This window comes from Dermatophagoides farinae, chromosome 7 (genome assembly GCF_024713945.1).
Source record: "Dermatophagoides farinae isolate YC_2012a chromosome 7, ASM2471394v1, whole genome shotgun sequence".
Classification (NCBI taxonomy): domain Eukaryota; kingdom Metazoa; phylum Arthropoda; class Arachnida; order Sarcoptiformes; family Pyroglyphidae; genus Dermatophagoides; species Dermatophagoides farinae.
The window spans coordinates 3,732,528-3,749,854 of NC_134683.1; the positions used below are offsets into that span (position 1 = coordinate 3,732,528).

At 30.7% G+C, this 17,327-nt stretch overlaps 4 protein-coding genes across 4 annotated transcripts; 2 read left to right on the forward strand and 2 right to left on the reverse strand.

The window, feature by feature from the left end:
• The first annotated feature begins 6 nt into the window (after nt 1-6).
• On the forward strand, nt 7-1,147 carry LOC124496999 (sesquipedalian-1-like). Its single transcript, XM_047060582.2, has one exon. It carries the CDS (start codon nt 182-184, stop codon nt 827-829), a length of 648 nt encoding a protein of 215 aa, XP_046916538.2. The 5' UTR covers nt 7-181; the 3' UTR covers nt 830-1,147.
• A 275-nt stretch (nt 1,148-1,422) lies between these two features.
• skd (mediator complex subunit skuld) lies at nt 1,423-11,038 on the reverse strand. Its single transcript, XM_075732640.1, has 7 exons — nt 9,766-11,038; nt 9,397-9,685; nt 8,938-9,324; nt 2,314-8,855; nt 2,076-2,237; nt 1,887-1,999; nt 1,423-1,808 (listed from the first exon to the last, which is right to left on the reverse strand). The coding sequence occupies exons 1-7, from the start codon at nt 9,835-9,837 to the stop codon at nt 1,673-1,675; spliced, it is 7,701 nt and encodes a 2,566-aa protein (XP_075588755.1). The 5' UTR covers nt 9,838-11,038; the 3' UTR covers nt 1,423-1,672.
• An 877-nt stretch (nt 11,039-11,915) lies between these two features.
• On the forward strand, nt 11,916-15,732 carry LOC124497001 (uncharacterized). Its single transcript, XM_047060585.2, has 4 exons — nt 11,916-13,316; nt 13,409-13,462; nt 14,017-14,977; nt 15,046-15,732. The coding sequence occupies exons 1-4, from the start codon at nt 12,171-12,173 to the stop codon at nt 15,558-15,560; spliced, it is 2,676 nt and encodes an 891-aa protein (XP_046916541.2). The 5' UTR covers nt 11,916-12,170; the 3' UTR covers nt 15,561-15,732.
• LOC124496982 (notchless protein homolog 1) lies at nt 15,557-17,283 on the reverse strand. The gene is made up of 2 exons (XM_047060565.2): nt 15,767-17,283; nt 15,557-15,684 (listed from the first exon to the last, which is right to left on the reverse strand). The coding sequence occupies exons 1-2, from the start codon at nt 17,194-17,196 to the stop codon at nt 15,672-15,674; spliced, it is 1,443 nt and encodes a 480-aa protein (XP_046916521.2). The 5' UTR covers nt 17,197-17,283; the 3' UTR covers nt 15,557-15,671.
• Nucleotides 17,284-17,327: the final 44 nt, after the last annotated feature.

Below are 17,327 nucleotides of genomic sequence, written 5' to 3' on the forward strand. Positions count from 1 at the left end.
AAGAAAAATGTTTATGATGCTCAAGCTTTAAAGTTTAAACCAACAACATTTGATTTGATTTGATTTGATCACAAAATTCGGGATTCATTTCATTGTGTATGTGTTGAATGAATGGATTTACGAAACCGAAATTAGCCATGATAATCCATGATAATCCATCCATGAATAAGATTCAATAATAATGAAAATGAAATTAAATGATCGTTGTCTCATACATATTGCTCAATCGAATGATCAAAATCCTATTGATCAATGTGGTTGGCTACAACAATGGAATGATGAAAAGAAAACATTTCAAAAGAAATGGTTTGTATTGAAAGAAAATCTTCTGTTCTATTATAATCAACGTAATGATCGTGAACCTACCGGTCTAATTATATTGGATGGTTATCGTGTCGAAATAATCGAAAGTCTAGCCGATGATAGATTTCCATTTAAAATTGATTTCGGTATTAGCCGTATTACTGGAAAACCATTGAAATCATATATATTGGCCACCGATAATCATTCGGATATGGAACAATGGATTAAAGCTTTGAGCTGTGCATCATATGATTATCTTAAAATGGTCGTATCTGAACTTGAACATAGACTTAGTGAATTGAATCATGATGACAACAAAACAACAGCAACTAACGATAGTGATCATTCGAAATCCACTTCAAGTCCAATTCTATCAAGATCAGATTCCACACAACAACAACAACAACAACAACAACAACGTTTCAATCCATTTGATGAACGGCCAGATGATCATGTTCAAGAACAATTAACATTTGCCGATCTTCATGAACGATATGGTCAACGAATTCGAAAATGTTTTATATAAAATGAATTATTATCATTATTATTTCATTGTTTTTATTGAATTTTTTTTTTTTTTTTTTTTTTTTTAATTGGCAAATATAATGCCATTGCATTTGATATAGTAACATTTTATTTGTAATTATCATCATCATCATCATCATTTTTTTTCTGAGATGATAATGTAATAAGAATAATGTATTAAGCAAAAAAAAAATGGAATGAATGAATGAATCATGAATATTTTTTGTGAATAATTTATAATAATAATTATCGAAAGAAAAAGAAAGAAGAAAAATGGAAAATTAAATAATGTAATAATAATAATAATATAATTAAGCAAATCAATGATTGAGTGATTGAGATGAGATGAATATGCAAATATTTTTTTTTGTTTTGTTTCACATCATCAATATTTTGATCATATATGATGTGTGAACGAATAAATAATAAAAATTATATGTATCGTCTCTTATTATGTAGATGGTGATGGTGATTGTTGAGATGATCATCAATTGATTGGGGCTATTTACAATTGTTTTTGTTTTTGTTTTGGAACAGCAATAATGATAATAATAATAATAATAAAATGTTTCGTCATTTCAAATCTCAATTTGAATTTTGAAAGAAATTTTTTTTTTTTAAACATAATAATAATGTACCTAAAATAATAAATCGACGATTGTGTTGGTATGGAAACATTTGTACAATTTTTGTTTGTTTGTTTGTGATTCATCGATTATTACCATAAGGACATTTGTACATTGATTGTTTTCAAATTGTGTATAATTATGAATTGAATATCTGTAGCAACAGAAACAATAACAATAACAATTTTGATGACTTTTTTTCCACATTAAATTCATTATTATTGGACCAGTGTCTGTATTGTATGATAAAGTTGCATCAATACTTGTATATGTAACGGCAGACATGATAATCTATCATTGGTTAATGGATCAAGTATAAGCCATGATAATGCATTATAGCCTTCAAGTGAATATCTAATTTTTTTTAAACAGAAAAAAATATTACGATTAGCAATGAGAAATGAGAATAAAAAAATCAATCGAATGACATACCTTAAAACATCAGTAGTAAGATTTGAATCAAGTGAATGTCCATCACGATTATTTGATTGTAAAAGATCATCGGTATTTTGTTGTACTGATGGTGTATGAATCAATAGAGCGGACTATTTATTGGATTAAAAAATATCGTTTATTAGCAGGGATAAATTTTTGACTGAACAAAAAAAAAAAAATACAAACCTTTAGGAAAACAGGACATGTATTCTCCAAATGAGGACAATGGGCCCAAAACCAACGTGGTAATGGTCCAGTACGAGCAGTTGAAACATAAAATGCTAATGCCAATGGTTGTTGTAATAATTGTGTAGGTTCATCTTGATCAACGTCCATAAGGCTAGAATTCTGTGTGAACAAAAAAAAATAAAGAATTTAATACAAATATAAATACAAAATTCCTTTCACAAGCAAAAAAAAATACCTTTAATGAATTGGATGTATCAAACATTTGTCGATTACTTGGGCTATCCGGTTCACGGTGTTGTAATAATAAATCGTCGGCCCAAAAATCAAGAAAATCATCTTCAACCGGTATATCCGATTCAAGATTATTATCATCTAAATTACTGAAAAATTCATCATTTAGATTGAAATTTGTATGTGATGATTGTGTTGTAGCCGATGTTGGAAACACCAAAATATGTGTACACGATGCATCTTCAGGCGTTGAAAGACCACATGTATTGCACGAACTACTAAATCGTTCATCCGGTGTATAATAATTTGGAAACACACGTAATGCCGTATCAGCCTCTAATGATATTAAACATGCCGAATAAATGGCTGGCTGATCATTTGGTCCAACATATCGACATTGATCACACATTTCACGTAATTGTCGACTATATTTAAGCAATGATTTTTTACTTAATAAAAATGTCCAATCTTTCAATTCACCATGACCAATACGTCCAACACGACCAATTATTAGACGCCATGGCATTACTGATTCGGCCATTACGGTCTGCATGAATTTCATCAATTTATCTAATCCAAATCTACGTATAGATGCTTTTCTTCGTCTCATACGATTCGGTATAGTGATATTGATAACTTTTGTATGTAAAATATCACCACGATCATTTGTACATGATGCAATAAGCCATTTTTTATCTTCCGTTAAACAATAACTACAATAAAGAATCTGTGATTTTTCTCGTCTATCTCCAAATGTTTCGGTAAGTTCGGTTTGTTTATCTTTTAATGATGCCAGAATATAAGGTGTTGTAAATAATTCGGTTCGATTGAAACCTGATGTTTTATTCTTCAAAAATAATTCAAACGATGCTGCTGGTCCTAAACCGGTTAAACTTTTAATATTCGATTGTACGACCAATTGTTGTTTACATTGGCCATACACAGCAAATGCCAATTCTTTCAATTGTGAAAGACGTGAATAATCACGAAAATCTTTATCATTTGAACAAACCGAATCAATCGATAACATTTGCACATGTACATTATTACGCATTTGTTCGGGAAAATATTTTTTCAACATTGCAAATGTTTTCAATAGACCAATCGAACCAAATCGTGCCATTTCTTTACCTAATGGTGAGAATGATTCCAATACATAGATCATTACTGATGGATATTTATGTGGATCTTCTTCTTCATCATATGGTTGAAATGCATTCGATGATGAACTTGAATGATTTTGTTCTTGATTTAATGATCCATGTGATGTATCTAAATCATTTAGAATTTGATTGCCATTATTATTATTGGGATTGACATTACCATCTGGTTGTGTTTGCTGCTGACCATTATTATTCATACCGTTATTTAATGATTTTTGTTGTTGCTGTTGAGGATTATTATTATTATTATTATTGGCATTGAATGAAGTTGCCGATGAAGTTGATGAAGATAATAACGATGCTGATGATGTCGTTGCATTTGATGATGTATATGAAGAAGATGTACCATTCATTGTGACATGATGATTATTTGAATTTCCATTATTATTATTATTATTATTGGATGATGATGATGATGATGAAGACATTTCATGCTGATGCTGTTGTTGTTGACCTATTGTTGTTGAATGTGAATTTGAAGATTTTTCCAATTTCATTGAACGATCACCAACAGATGATGGTGTGAATGATGGTAATAGTTCATATAATGCATGTGCAAATGAACGAATTTTCTGCGCAAGATTACTATCGCCCAATTGTTGAAACCAATCATCCATTGAATGTTGATAATCATTATTATTATTATTAAATTTTCCCTGTCCATTACCATTGTTACTAACGACATAGATACCAGAATCGGTGGATAATTTTCCCAATGGAGTATGTCGTCCAAGACGAAGAATTTCATATGTAGCGGATAATTCTTTGAAAAAATTTCTTATGGTTGAAAGTTGTGATTCCATATCAGCTGGTGTAATGACTACATAGTAAACATCACGTGTAATAGCAAATGGTTCCAATGATAATTTCTCCCAAAATTTTAATCCAAATGGACTTAATGCAACACATTCCCGGTCATATCCAACCAATAAAGATGGTATAGGCTGTGGTTCACATTGACATTCGGTTCCACGACCTGCTAATCGATGAAATTGTCTCCAAGTTAATGGTCCTTTAACCGTATTATATGTCACTTCATTCAATGATCCTTTACGTTGTACAGATTCTTGCATTAATGGCTGTAATGTTTTCAATGTAAGCATCACTTCATGATTATTAACTGGATAATTAGATTTTCTAAATTGCCAATCATGTAAAAGAGATTGACGATTCGATGATGAACCTGGATGATGTGGATGACCACCAATATGTGTGGGCGTTGGTGTATGACAACCATTAGACCATCCGCCATGTTGAAATAATTTACCTGTTGGTGTATTAGATCCTGATGAATGATCGGATCTAGTTATTTGCAGAGACATTTGTATGATTGCTGAAAAATCTTCATACATTAATCGTAATGGATTTCGAAGCTTTTCCATTTGATTAGATTTGTTGTTGTTTTTCATGTTAAATGTCGAATGCCAATATTGGCGACGACGATCACAGTACATAAGATTAGCTAATGTTGATGCCGATGGAAATATCGTTGTCGATTGATTTAATAAAAGTTTAATAAATTGATCATCATTAACGGTGGCTAGACTTTTCATCAAGTCTTTATCGATAAATGCTTCAAGCTGTTGATTCGTAGAATCTTTTTGCGTATCTGGTAACATTAATAGATTCTCTTTATTTGCTTCAATAGGATCATAATATACACCGGTAATTTCAACCTCATCTTCATAGAATAAACCAGCAAAATAACTAAGATGACGATTAGAAATGGCACTAAAACCACAGGTACATGTTTGATAGTATTGATCGGAATTTTGTTGTTGTTGTTGTTGCATATGATCTCTTTGGGTAAGATGTTCAGGTAGATATGTACCGAAATCATTACCTTTGATATTCATGTTACAGACACAAATCGAACAGCTTTCAAAATTATGATCACGGAACAAGTTGAACATAGAATCCGATAGCAACAAGTTAAGCATCAATGAATTACATTCCATTGTCATTGACCCCATATGATGACCATCATTAGCCATATGATGAATATGTGATGGATGTGGTCCACCATATGGACTCATCATCATTGGATTTTTAGCCATCATCATAGATGATGGAGGTTGTTGTTGTGTAAACATAAAAGGTGACCGACGATTATCAATCATTGATCCAGGTGAATTCATATTGCCATCCATTAATGCATATGGACTATGACTACCGCCACCACCACCACCGCTAGGAACAGGACTAATTTGTTGACGTAATCTTGGATGAGATGGATGCATTGAATGAGATGGCAATGTTGGTGGACCTGGTGTCATTGGTGATATTGGAAAATTCGATGGGCCACGAGGACCACGAATCATTGTATTTGGAAATGGTTGTCCAATTTTTGGGCTATTTATATTATGTTGTTGTTGTTGATGTTGCATTGGATAATTCGGAGGAAATTTTTGATTCGATTTTAGGAAAGATTGTTGTTGCTGCTGTTGCAATGGATGACCACCAGAAAATGGTGACATGCTAGGAGAAAAGCTTCTCATATTTGGATGATGATGAGGGTGATGTGCCATTGGTTGTTGATAATGATTATGATGATGATGTGGTGTTGCCTGATGATGATGATGGTGATGATTATTACGAGAATTGGATGATCGTTGATGATGGACATTATGTTTATAATGGAAATTTGGTGGTAATGTATTTTTACATTCAACATTACCTAATGGTGCATATTTATCCGATGTAATGAATACGGATTGAACAGGTGGCATATAAACTAACGCTGAATCTTTTGATTCACCATCATTTAATGGTGTTAATGTTGATGAATGTGAAATCATTGCTGTTGTCGTTGATGATGATGATAATGATGATTGCGTTTCCATTCGATTAATATTTTGGCTAACATGATGATTATTGTTAACAATTGTTGAATCTGAATCAGGTTCATTACAATTTTTGTTATCATTAATCGACGATTTATTTGTTGCCACTTCAGTTACGTATGAACTTGATGGTGATGATACCATTGCTTCCAATGATGGTGGTGTTGGAAACATTCGACTCAATTCAGCAACACCAAGAACGGAAGTTGAATTATTAGATGTCGATGTGGACGCTGTTGTTTCCGTTGCATCTATTGAATTCGTAGTAGTATTATTAATATTATTCTTGTGATTAGCTTGAGCATTCATTGTTTGTTGTTGTTGTTGTAGATGCTGTTGTTCTTCTTCCAATGGTGAATTTAAAAACTCCAAATCACTTGGTAGAATTTCACCATTTTTAACGAATAAATTACCATTATGATTAACGACCAATTTTTCACCAAAAGCACCACCATTAAGACTATGACAATTGACCACTGTATTCTTTATCATTTCACTATCAGTTGATGATAATTTTGATTTTAATGAAGAAAATTGTGATCCATTATTAGTATTGTTGTTCAAATTATTGTTATGATTATGATCCAATGATGATGGTGATACGATTCCACCATTCATAAGTGGTGGAATAACATTATTACCACCACCAGGACCGGAAAGATTTGAACGAAGAATTTCCGATGTATTATTACTATTAATCGTACTACTATTTAATAATCTATTTATCATCGGTGTAGAAGACGAAGCGGTGTTTGCCGCAGATATTTTATCATCATTTTGTTGATCAAATATCTTATTTTGATGATAATAATGATGATCATCATCATCAACAATACCACCATTCATATGGTTTTGATCATCTTTTTGATGATTATTTGTTTCACGATATATTGTATGGTTGGATTTAAAACGACGATTTTTCCTTGGTACATCACTATCCCATCCATTCAATAAGTTTTCATGACTAAAATCATATAATAGACCGGTACGTAATCGATATGTTAGATCATCATCATAGAATGATGAACATTTATTTCGTTTATTATTATTGTGGCCATTTCTTTCGTTATTATTATTATTATCACCTTGAGCATTATTATTCGATTCATTCATACCATCAACATTATGATTATTATTTGAATCTTTTGATGATGATGATATTCCTATTGGACTTGATAAATGAATCATTTGATTATTATTAGAAATTGATGTACTGGCAGCAATTAAACTGGCCAATGCTGATTCTTCTTTTACTATTGGAGGAGCTGGAAGTGGCGGTGGGAGTGATATGGGCGTTTGCTGTGGGTGTTGTTGTTGTGACCTTGAATCAATCTGATTATTAGCTACTAAATCAATTTGCATATGATTTGATTGTGGATTATGATGATCTTGTTGTTGTTGTTGTTGCTGGGCAAATGAATTTGATGATGGATCACATGTTGATGTTGTTGATCCACCAACATTACCAGCTGTATTTTTAAATGATTGTGTTGGATGAGAAATACCGCTTGAACTATTATTATTATTATTATTATTATTGGGCTGATGATTTGATGATTCTTCATTATTATTAGATTTACTGCAAACAGCTGGTGTGGTAAGCAGATTAAATTGATGATGATTTAAATCAATTCTTGTCGATGTACGATGATGAAATGGTGTTGAATTTATTGATGATAAATTTTTCAATAATGGTGATGTTGATGATGACCATTTTTTCATATCTTTACCAATATTTTTTCCCGATGATGATGATGATGATGAACAATATAGGGATGATGATGTAGTAGAATTTGATGATGATAATTTAGATGAATGTCGACGATTTTGATTCATACATTTTGGACAATCACAATTACGCCTTAATAATGATAATGTTTCTTCGTCATCCGTCATGGTTGTTGTTACATTTTGTTTCTTTTTCTTATCGCTATCACGTTGATCACAAATATTCATTATTCGATTGAAATTTTTTCGTAAATAATAACTATCATTTGGTTGTTGATTATAATATGGTGTCATTATTAATTTAATCTGTTCCAGGTGTTCATCCGATTCTTTTTGTAATTGTATGGACAATTCGAATAGATTTTTTGCTTTTTCCATCATATTCGACGACGGTGATGGTGGTGGACAACTATTTGAATTCTGTGATGTTGGAGATTGAAATGAATGTTTTGCACGAAATATTTGTGCATCAACATCCGTTACAAATACATAACTTGCCGGATATTTCAAACGACAATTATCGACAATAATTTCGACTACTTTTTGTGATAAATCTGATCCAAAATGATCATTATCCGATGTTGAATTTGATGATGTAGATTTATCTTTTGCACTTTTTTGCTGATTATTTGTATTATTGTTACTGTTATTAGCACTTGATGAAGAATTCGATGATGATGATGAATTATTTGTATTTGATGGCAATGGATAAATCTTATTCCAATCGGATAAAAATTTCTGAACATTTTGATCATTATCTTTATATACATAGCCAGTTAGATAGCCTTGTACGCCATATGGAGATAGCAATACTGTTATTTGTTTGATTAAATAAAAAAAAAAGATTTGTAAATTATTCAAATTCATGCACACAAGCACACACACAATGTTTACCTTGCATTCCATCAGGAATCTGTTGAGCCATATGTAGATCATCACGTGTGATTGATCTAATCGATGAATGTTGTCGTACATCGACATTTGCACAAACATTACTATCACCATGTAGGAAAAAATTAAAACGAAATGTTATCTGTGTTCCTTCTTTTAGAATATCACTCATTGATGTATCATTTGCTGTAGCTGCTGTTGTTGATGATTGATTTGTTGTTTCTTTGTAACATGATGGTGGTGATCGATTTTTTGTCTGAAAAAACCAACGGCCAATACGTGAATATCCTTTCGATAGTAGACATCTTTCAATTAGATTATGTAATGCTTTGAATAATAATGTTCGACATTCATATGAAAGACCACTTTCCCAGGATCCTTGTTCACCTTCTGTATAGGTATTATAATCATTGTTTTGTATTCATTGGATTTTTTCATTAAATAAATAAATAAATGAATTACCTTTAAGATTTGGTGTAACCAAATCTTTTAGATCCGGTTCATCACCATACCAGAATATCCATAATTCTTTTGTATAATAATTTAGATCACGATATTGTTGTTGTTGATGGGGATGATCCTGAGTATTTGTCGATAATGATGATGAATTTGTATTACGTATACGACGCCAAACACATAAAAGATTGGCATTTATACATTTTGAAAATGATGATAATATTGGATCATCATTAAGATCATTAAAGTTTTTGTCACATGAAAATTGTCGCCATTTTATACCGCATAAATCGGCCTATTTAATAATTTATTTATATAAACAAACAATAAATGAATCAATCAATCAACAACAAATCAAATCAATCAGATACATACCAAAGCGAAAAAATTTGTATGACAATCTTCAAGACTATTACCGTTGGTTAGAAAATATGTCGTTTGAGTCATATTGTTGATTGTAGTCGATTTTTATTATTATCTTCAATGATCGTTATGTTGTTTTGGGCAAATAATTTAAATCGATTGATGATGATGATTGGGTCATTCATAAATGTGTTCATGTCATCAATAATAATGTTATCGGCCATAATTTTGTATATTTAGAAAATTTTCAAAATCATCATCATGATTATCATCGTTAAATTAATTAATTAATTAATAATTTATATATGACAAAAAACCTTAAGAAGAATAATATAACATCGATGAAAGTAGTAGTAGTAGTAGTAGTAGCAGCAACAGTAGTAGTATTTATAGAAGAAAATGATGAATTGGATTGAGTTTAAAAAAAAAATTTCAAATTTTTATTCTAATATAAAAACATTTGATGATTTGATTAGAAATTTACTTTGACGAATAAATACGATATATATAAAAACAATAAAGAATTTTGAAATTGAAATATCAGCAGTGAATTATTCTTCGATAATTAATACATTCTTCCATGCACACACACACACATTCGATGATCATCAATGAATGACCGGAAAATGAACAAAAAAAAAATGATGATTGATATTTATATCGATAATTATCATTCATCACCCCAGCACCATCACTACATATACAGTCTTGAAGTACACATTGTGAGTTATAGCACACAATAATAATAATGGTTGTTTTTTTTCTGGTTGTATATAATTTGGAACGCAATTAAATCGTAAAAAAAACGAGAAAAATCCATTCACACACCACAACAACAATTAGTCCAGATATGTGTGATACAAGACAAAAAAAAATTCAAGAATTCAACCAGCATCGGTATTTAGCCATCTATCTATTCATTTGTATTATTTTCAAATGTTTAGATTGTTAAAGATGTGATGAATATTTGAAATTTTTTTTTATTCGTATTTTGTTTCTGGAACTCACAATCAATCAAGATCACACACATACACACATACACACACACACACATAGAGCACCACCACTACCCGAATTTAATAAAATTTTTTCATCATTTTTTTTTCTTTTTCGGTGTTTTGTCGTCGTCGTTATTGTTGTTGTTGTTGTTGTTGTTACTGCTCAAAGTGTGTTATAGAACACACACACACACACAAACAAAACAACGATAATGATTATGGGGGCCAATATAACAAAAAAAAAATTAGAAAAAAAAAGTTGTCGATGTTGGTGATGATGATGATGATGATAAACAGAAAATTTTTTTTTCTTTTGCTTGAAAAAAAGCGACACACGAACGAAGATGATGATGATGATGATGATGAGGGTGATGGATGATGGAGAGCCGCTCATCTCGTTGTCGTCGTCTTTCGTTTATGAGTTAAGATTTAGTTTTTCATTTTACAAACGTTGTTCATGTTATACATTTACAGGTTATATATTCATTAATTTATGCTACTACTACATGAGGAGGAGGATGGTTTTTTCGCATATTTTTATATATATATATCATTTGATGATGAAAGCGGCCATGATTAATAGAAAAAAAAGTAGTAGCAATTGAACATATTGAAAGAAATAAAAGATCAGGTATAAATAAATAGTAGTAGTAGTAGTAGTAAATGGATGTTTTATGTAAGTATGTGTGTGTGTGGTGGCAGTGCGATCGATCTGGTCATTTGAATAATAGATGCTTATATACCTACGTCACGTATGAACGTCAAACTCTTTCAAATCAAATTGTATCATTAATCTATGCTACTACTATTGTGTTCAATGTTCTTGAGGATGACCAGCGTTCACATGCATATACACGCAGATTATTCTCTCTCTCTCTATCTTTTTGCCCTAATAAATCAAAATTTTTTTTAACACAAAAATTCATTGGCCATAGGAAAATTCACAGAATTCAAGAATTTTAATTATAAAAATTTAATATAGAATAAAATCATTATTTAAATGGGGAAAAAAATTCTTTGATTTTTTTTTATATATTTATATATTACACACACTAAAAGGTAAAAAATGGCGTTAAAAATTATATATGTTACGTCATCGATGAATGTGACCAAAAAAAATTTATTAAATCAACCAATCAGAAACGTTTGTAACGAAAATTGAATATTTCGGTTACAAATGGTGTGCTTTAAATGACTGTTTTTTTTTTGTTGTTTGCTTGTTTTGACAGTGACAATTTTGAAATTGAAACGTATTTTCTATATCACATTCGTTCGAATGAGTTTGAAATGAGTTTCGAATGACTTTCATTTGAATATTTGCCATTGTCATTGATTGATCATCATCATTCATTTTTAATCAATCAATTAATCAATCTGTAATTTTCAAACTTTATTTTTTTTTCTTTATAAAATTTAAAAATGGTTCATCCAATAAAATCATCGTGTCGTTTATCCAAAGAATTCAATAAAGAATTGGATGAACTTATTGAATATGCAAATAAATTTGAACAACAACAAAATGATATGAATGAAGAAATGAAACGTCTTCAAAATGAATTTGCCGATCGTGAACGAATGCATTTGGATCAGAAACAAAAATGTATCAACGAATGTCGTTCAATCGAAACTGAAGCAATGGTATTGATGGAAGAATTAAAATCTGTTTATGAAGAAAAAATCGACAGTATTAAAAAGCATTATGAAAAACAATTCATGTTAATGATACAAAAACATAAATCCGAGATTCAAACATGGCGCATCAAGTATGAATCAATCGAAAAAACCATTAAATCATCATCATCATCGAAAGAAACGGTAAAAAATGAAAAAATCGATCAACAACAAGAACAAAAATTTAAAGCTGAAATTAAACGATTGGAAGAACGAAACGATGAACTTGAACGTGAAAATAAACATCTTAAAACACGTGTAGAAACATCGGAAAATCGTATTGAACAGAATGAAGCACAAAGAAAAACAATTGAAAATGATTTACGAAAATCAAAACATGAATGTAATGATCGAAATGAAGAAATTCGTAAACAAAAATTGAAAATTACCGAACTTGAAAAGGCTATCGATAAGCAAAAACGGCAATCGGATGAAAAAGAATCGAAAATTTCTGAATTACGAAAAAAGAATGAAAAGCTTGAAAAAGAAGTCGCAGAAATGGCAACACCAATCAAATCAACATCGTCAACAACATCGACAGCCGAAATAATATTACCACATGGTAAAATGATGGATGAAAATTTCACTAGCGGTTATGGTGGTCTTTACAGTAGCAGTGATAATGATAACGATGATGTTCAAACATTGAAATCAAAATTGATCATTAGTGAACGTGATATGCGTGCTGTTAATCGTAAACTGGAAAATAAGACTGAAATCTGTAATATTTTACGTACCGAATTGAGTGAAATTAAACAGAAATTAACTGATTACGAAAAATCATTAGTTGATGAAAAGAAACGTTCGAATGGCTATTCCGAAATGGTTTCAACATATCGATCTGAATTGGATCAAAACAAACAAGAAATTGAGCGAAAAGACACCGAAATTGTGGTTTGTATTTTGTTTTTGTTTTTTTTTTTTTTTGTATTATAAAAATTCATTCTAACATATCCATCTTCTTTTTCTATTTTTTACACTTCTAGAACCTGAAATGTTTGGTCGATGAAAATAATAATAACTTCAATCTGAAATTAAAGGTGAATGCAAATGCTAATAATTTTTTCGATGATCAACAAAATTCAAATTCTGCTATTACTGCCACTACTTCCGGATCATCGAATCAACCATCAAATATGGTTGGCTATTTTCAGCTATCGATTGTTGGAAATTTATCCATTTCCAGTAGCAATAATTTTCATCATCATTTTATCGCTACAAGTGATAATTTATCCGGAAAGGCTGATTGATTGTCATCAAAATTTTGTTAAATCTTATTTAGTTACTTATAGATGAGGGCTTTCTTTTTTTTTCTTTTAGTTAATTTTTTTTTCTAAATTCAGTTATGTGATAATTCTTTATCCGTGCAGCATATATAGTCATAGTCAGTTTAATTCTATTGAATTTTCTATTGATAGTTACTAATTTCTTTTTTCTGTTTGTTTATTTGAAAATTTTTCCATTCTCAATTTTTTTTGAAAAAAAATATTTTGAATTATAATCATCTAAATTTAATAAATTTAAAAGAAAATCTTATATTAATTCTCTTCTTCTTTTTTTTGGTTTTTGATTTTTTTCTCTATTTCTTGTATAGGAATCATCCGAAAATGAACGAAAATTACGTTCGAAAACTGGTGAACTAACCAGACGAATCGATACATTGATGAAAGAAGTTGAAACATGTAAACGAAAAAATGCTGATCTACATTATTTGGTGGATAAAACAACAAATAATTTGAATCATTCGAATAATGAAAATGAACAATTAAAGAACAAGATTGAAAAATATCGTAAACTATTGAAATGTTGTGAAGAACAACTGGATCAATATAACATAAAATTTCCAACACTTTTACATCAACAAAAATCACAATCATCGGATGCTATTTCTGTATTGAATAGTCAGCTAATGGAATTGAAAAAGAAGAATGAAACATTACGTAATGAATTGGAAGAATTACAAGCTAAATTGATTGAACAACAAAAACAAACAGAAATGATTGTGGAAAATGAAAAAATGGAAAATAATCGTCTACAACGGCAATTAATGATTGAACAATCTAAAACTGAACGACTGGAACATGAAATGAATGGTCAGCAAGATATTTTTGATAATAGAGAACAAGAATTGGTTGCCATCAAAGAAGAGGCTGCTGGACATATAACTAAAATTTCACAAATAAGTAAAGAACGTTTAGAATTGGAAGCAAAATGTGAATCAATGGCCAATGATATTGAACTGTTGAATGAACGTTTACAATTGTTGAATAATAATTTGGAACAAAAATCTGAAGAGATTTATCGTCATGAAGAAACCATTTCACAACAATTGAAACTAATTGATTTTATACAATCCAATTGTAAATGTTTGGAGAAGAAAAAACCATTTATGTTATTTTCATTTGGTTCAAAATTAATCAATAGTAATCAATCATCAACAAAATCATTGACTGAAGAATTGGAACGTAAATTGAAAAATGAACGAGAAAAGAATAATTTTTTAAATGTACGATTAAATGAAATGATTAATGAATTGGATGAACGTACTAGTTATGGTTAGTATATTGTTTTTGAATTTTAATTTGTCTAAAAATTCTTTTAATTTTTTTTTCTTTTTATACAGTGGAAAAATTGAGAAAAGAAGTTCGAAAACTTGAAACACAATTAAAGACCAAAAGTTATTTCGAACAAATGGGTGGTGAACATAATTTCACATCGAAAACAATAAAATTATCAGACATTTGTGTTGCTTGTGCTAAATCAATAACGATTGGTTCGAAAGCAAAAATTTGTAAAAATTGTGGTGCCACCATTCATAATGGATGTCGTTTATCATATAATTGTGGCCTATCACTTGAAATGGTACGACTCAAATCATTTGGTCTTGGTATGACACCTAATCAAAGACCGGAACATCAAAATCGTCCTTATGATAGTAGTTCAAATGATTATAATGATGATAATGCATCTTCTATGCTTGATGATAATGATAATGGTTCAATTATAACATTTTTGCCGGGTACTACAACAACAAATACGAATACCACGACTACAGATGAATCAGATATAAATTCAATAAATAGTTTTCCTCATCATATGATGGAAGAACCATCGGCACCGGAACATTCAAATTATTGAAATCGATAATAATTTATTCATCATCAATAACATTCAACAAGTTATTTTTTTTTAATACATTACAATATCTATATAAAAAAAATGGAAAATTCTTTGATAAATTGATTTATTTCATCTTCGCCATCTAAGTAAAAATTATGATGATAAATAAAATAATAATTAGTCAAACAGAATTTTTTTTTTGTTGATTGAAAAAAATGACTTACATTTTTAGTATACGATCTTTACCACCGCTAGCAACACGCAAACCATCTGGACTCCAATCCAATGCAAATACTTCATCAGAATGACCAGGTAGATCATGTAATAATTTAGCTTGTTTGATATTCCATATTTTTAATGTTGAATCAGCACTACCACTGGCTAATAATCGATTATCAGCTGACCATGCAATTTGATAAACAGCTTGTACATGGCCACGTAATGATGTTAGAAATTTTCCCGTGAAACCATTCCATAATTTAATTGATTTATCAAATGATGCACTTGCAATAAGACGACCATCTGGTGAGAATTTTACATCATTGATTAATTGTTGATGACCAGTCATACGACAAATTGGTTTTTTTCCTGTTTCAGGATTCCAAAGAAATAATGTAAAATCATCTGAACCAGAAACTAAACGTTCATGCTGTAATCGTATTTGTTCATAACGTTTTTGAATTTTTTCTTGTAATTCTTGTGATGATGATGCATTCAGTTTTTGTTGATTAGTTGGATCATAAAATCCAATTCTCATGATATATTCAGTGGATAATGCCAATGTATTGACCCAATGTCCATGTCCACTCAATGTACGACATAGAATACCATTTTCAGCTTTCCAAACTTTAATCGTACGATCATGTGATCCACTGTAGATAAGTCCAGTACCACCCCATTTAATTGATGAAACACTTTGTGTATGACCACTAAGCGTATAAAGACATTGGCCAAGAATAACATCCCAGATTCGAATTGATGTATCTTTTGATGCACTTGCTAGATGTCGACATTCAATATTCGAATGACATGGTTCCCATGCTAATCCATTGATCCATTGTTTATGGCCACGTAAACATCCACCGATTTGTTCACCGGTTTTAGTATTCCAAACATAAATGGCACCAATTTTATCAGCAGATGCAAGACGTATACAATCTGGTGACCATGCAATAGCCAATACCCAATGTTTATGTGATTGACATTGGCGAAATGGTGTTTCGGTCAATACATCCCAAAATCGTACGGTAGTATCACCAGAACCGGTGGCTAATGAACTACCATCTGGACTAAATGCAACCGATACAATGGCATCGGAATGGCCAGCCAATGAACTGGAACATCGTGTTACAGATTCCACATGAAATAAAGCTTGTGCTGCACAAACAATTTCTACACATTTTTCAAGCTGAATTTGATCACCATCAAATTGATCAATACAATCGGCAAGTGTTGTTTTGATTTCAGTATCCTGTATAAAGAATAAATATGGTTGTCGAAATGATTCTTCGGTCTGTTGAAATGTATCACAAATTAATTGTAATTTATCTGCACTAATATCAATAGGAACATCGAATGGTGCACCAATTGTTTCATCGTTATCGGTTTTAAATTGTACTAAAACCGTACGGGTACGACTTGTTTCGGGATTCATGATTTATGTTGTATAAATTCTTTTTGGAACATTAAATCGTGTTGATGATTGATGGTGATGGTATCCACGTGACTTGACAATATCAATGCATCGTTTTGAAAAAAAAACAATTTCGACTGCAGTGACACTAC

Coding starts and splice junctions, on each gene's coding strand:
- LOC124496999 (XM_047060582.2), top strand. CDS start 182: ATGAAAATGAAATTAAATGATCGTTGTCTCATACATATTGCTCAATCG.
- skd (XM_075732640.1), bottom strand. CDS start 9,837: ATGACTCAAACGACATATTTTCTAACCAACGGTAATAGTCTTGAAGAT. Junction 8,856..8,937: donor GATTCCTGATGGAATGCAAG/GTAAACATTGTG, acceptor AACAAATAACAG/TATTGCTATCTCCATATGGC. Junction 2,000..2,075: donor CATGTCCTGTTTTCCTAAAG/GTTTGTATTTTT, acceptor TCCAATAAATAG/TCCGCTCTATTGATTCATAC.
- LOC124497001 (XM_047060585.2), top strand. CDS start 12,171: ATGGTTCATCCAATAAAATCATCGTGTCGTTTATCCAAAGAATTCAAT. Junction 13,463..14,016: donor ACTTCAATCTGAAATTAAAG/GTGAATGCAAAT, acceptor TTTCTTGTATAG/GAATCATCCGAAAATGAACG. Junction 14,978..15,045: donor GGATGAACGTACTAGTTATG/GTTAGTATATTG, acceptor CTTTTTATACAG/TGGAAAAATTGAGAAAAGAA.
- LOC124496982 (XM_047060565.2), bottom strand. CDS start 17,196: ATGAATCCCGAAACAAGTCGTACCCGTACGGTTTTAGTACAATTTAAA.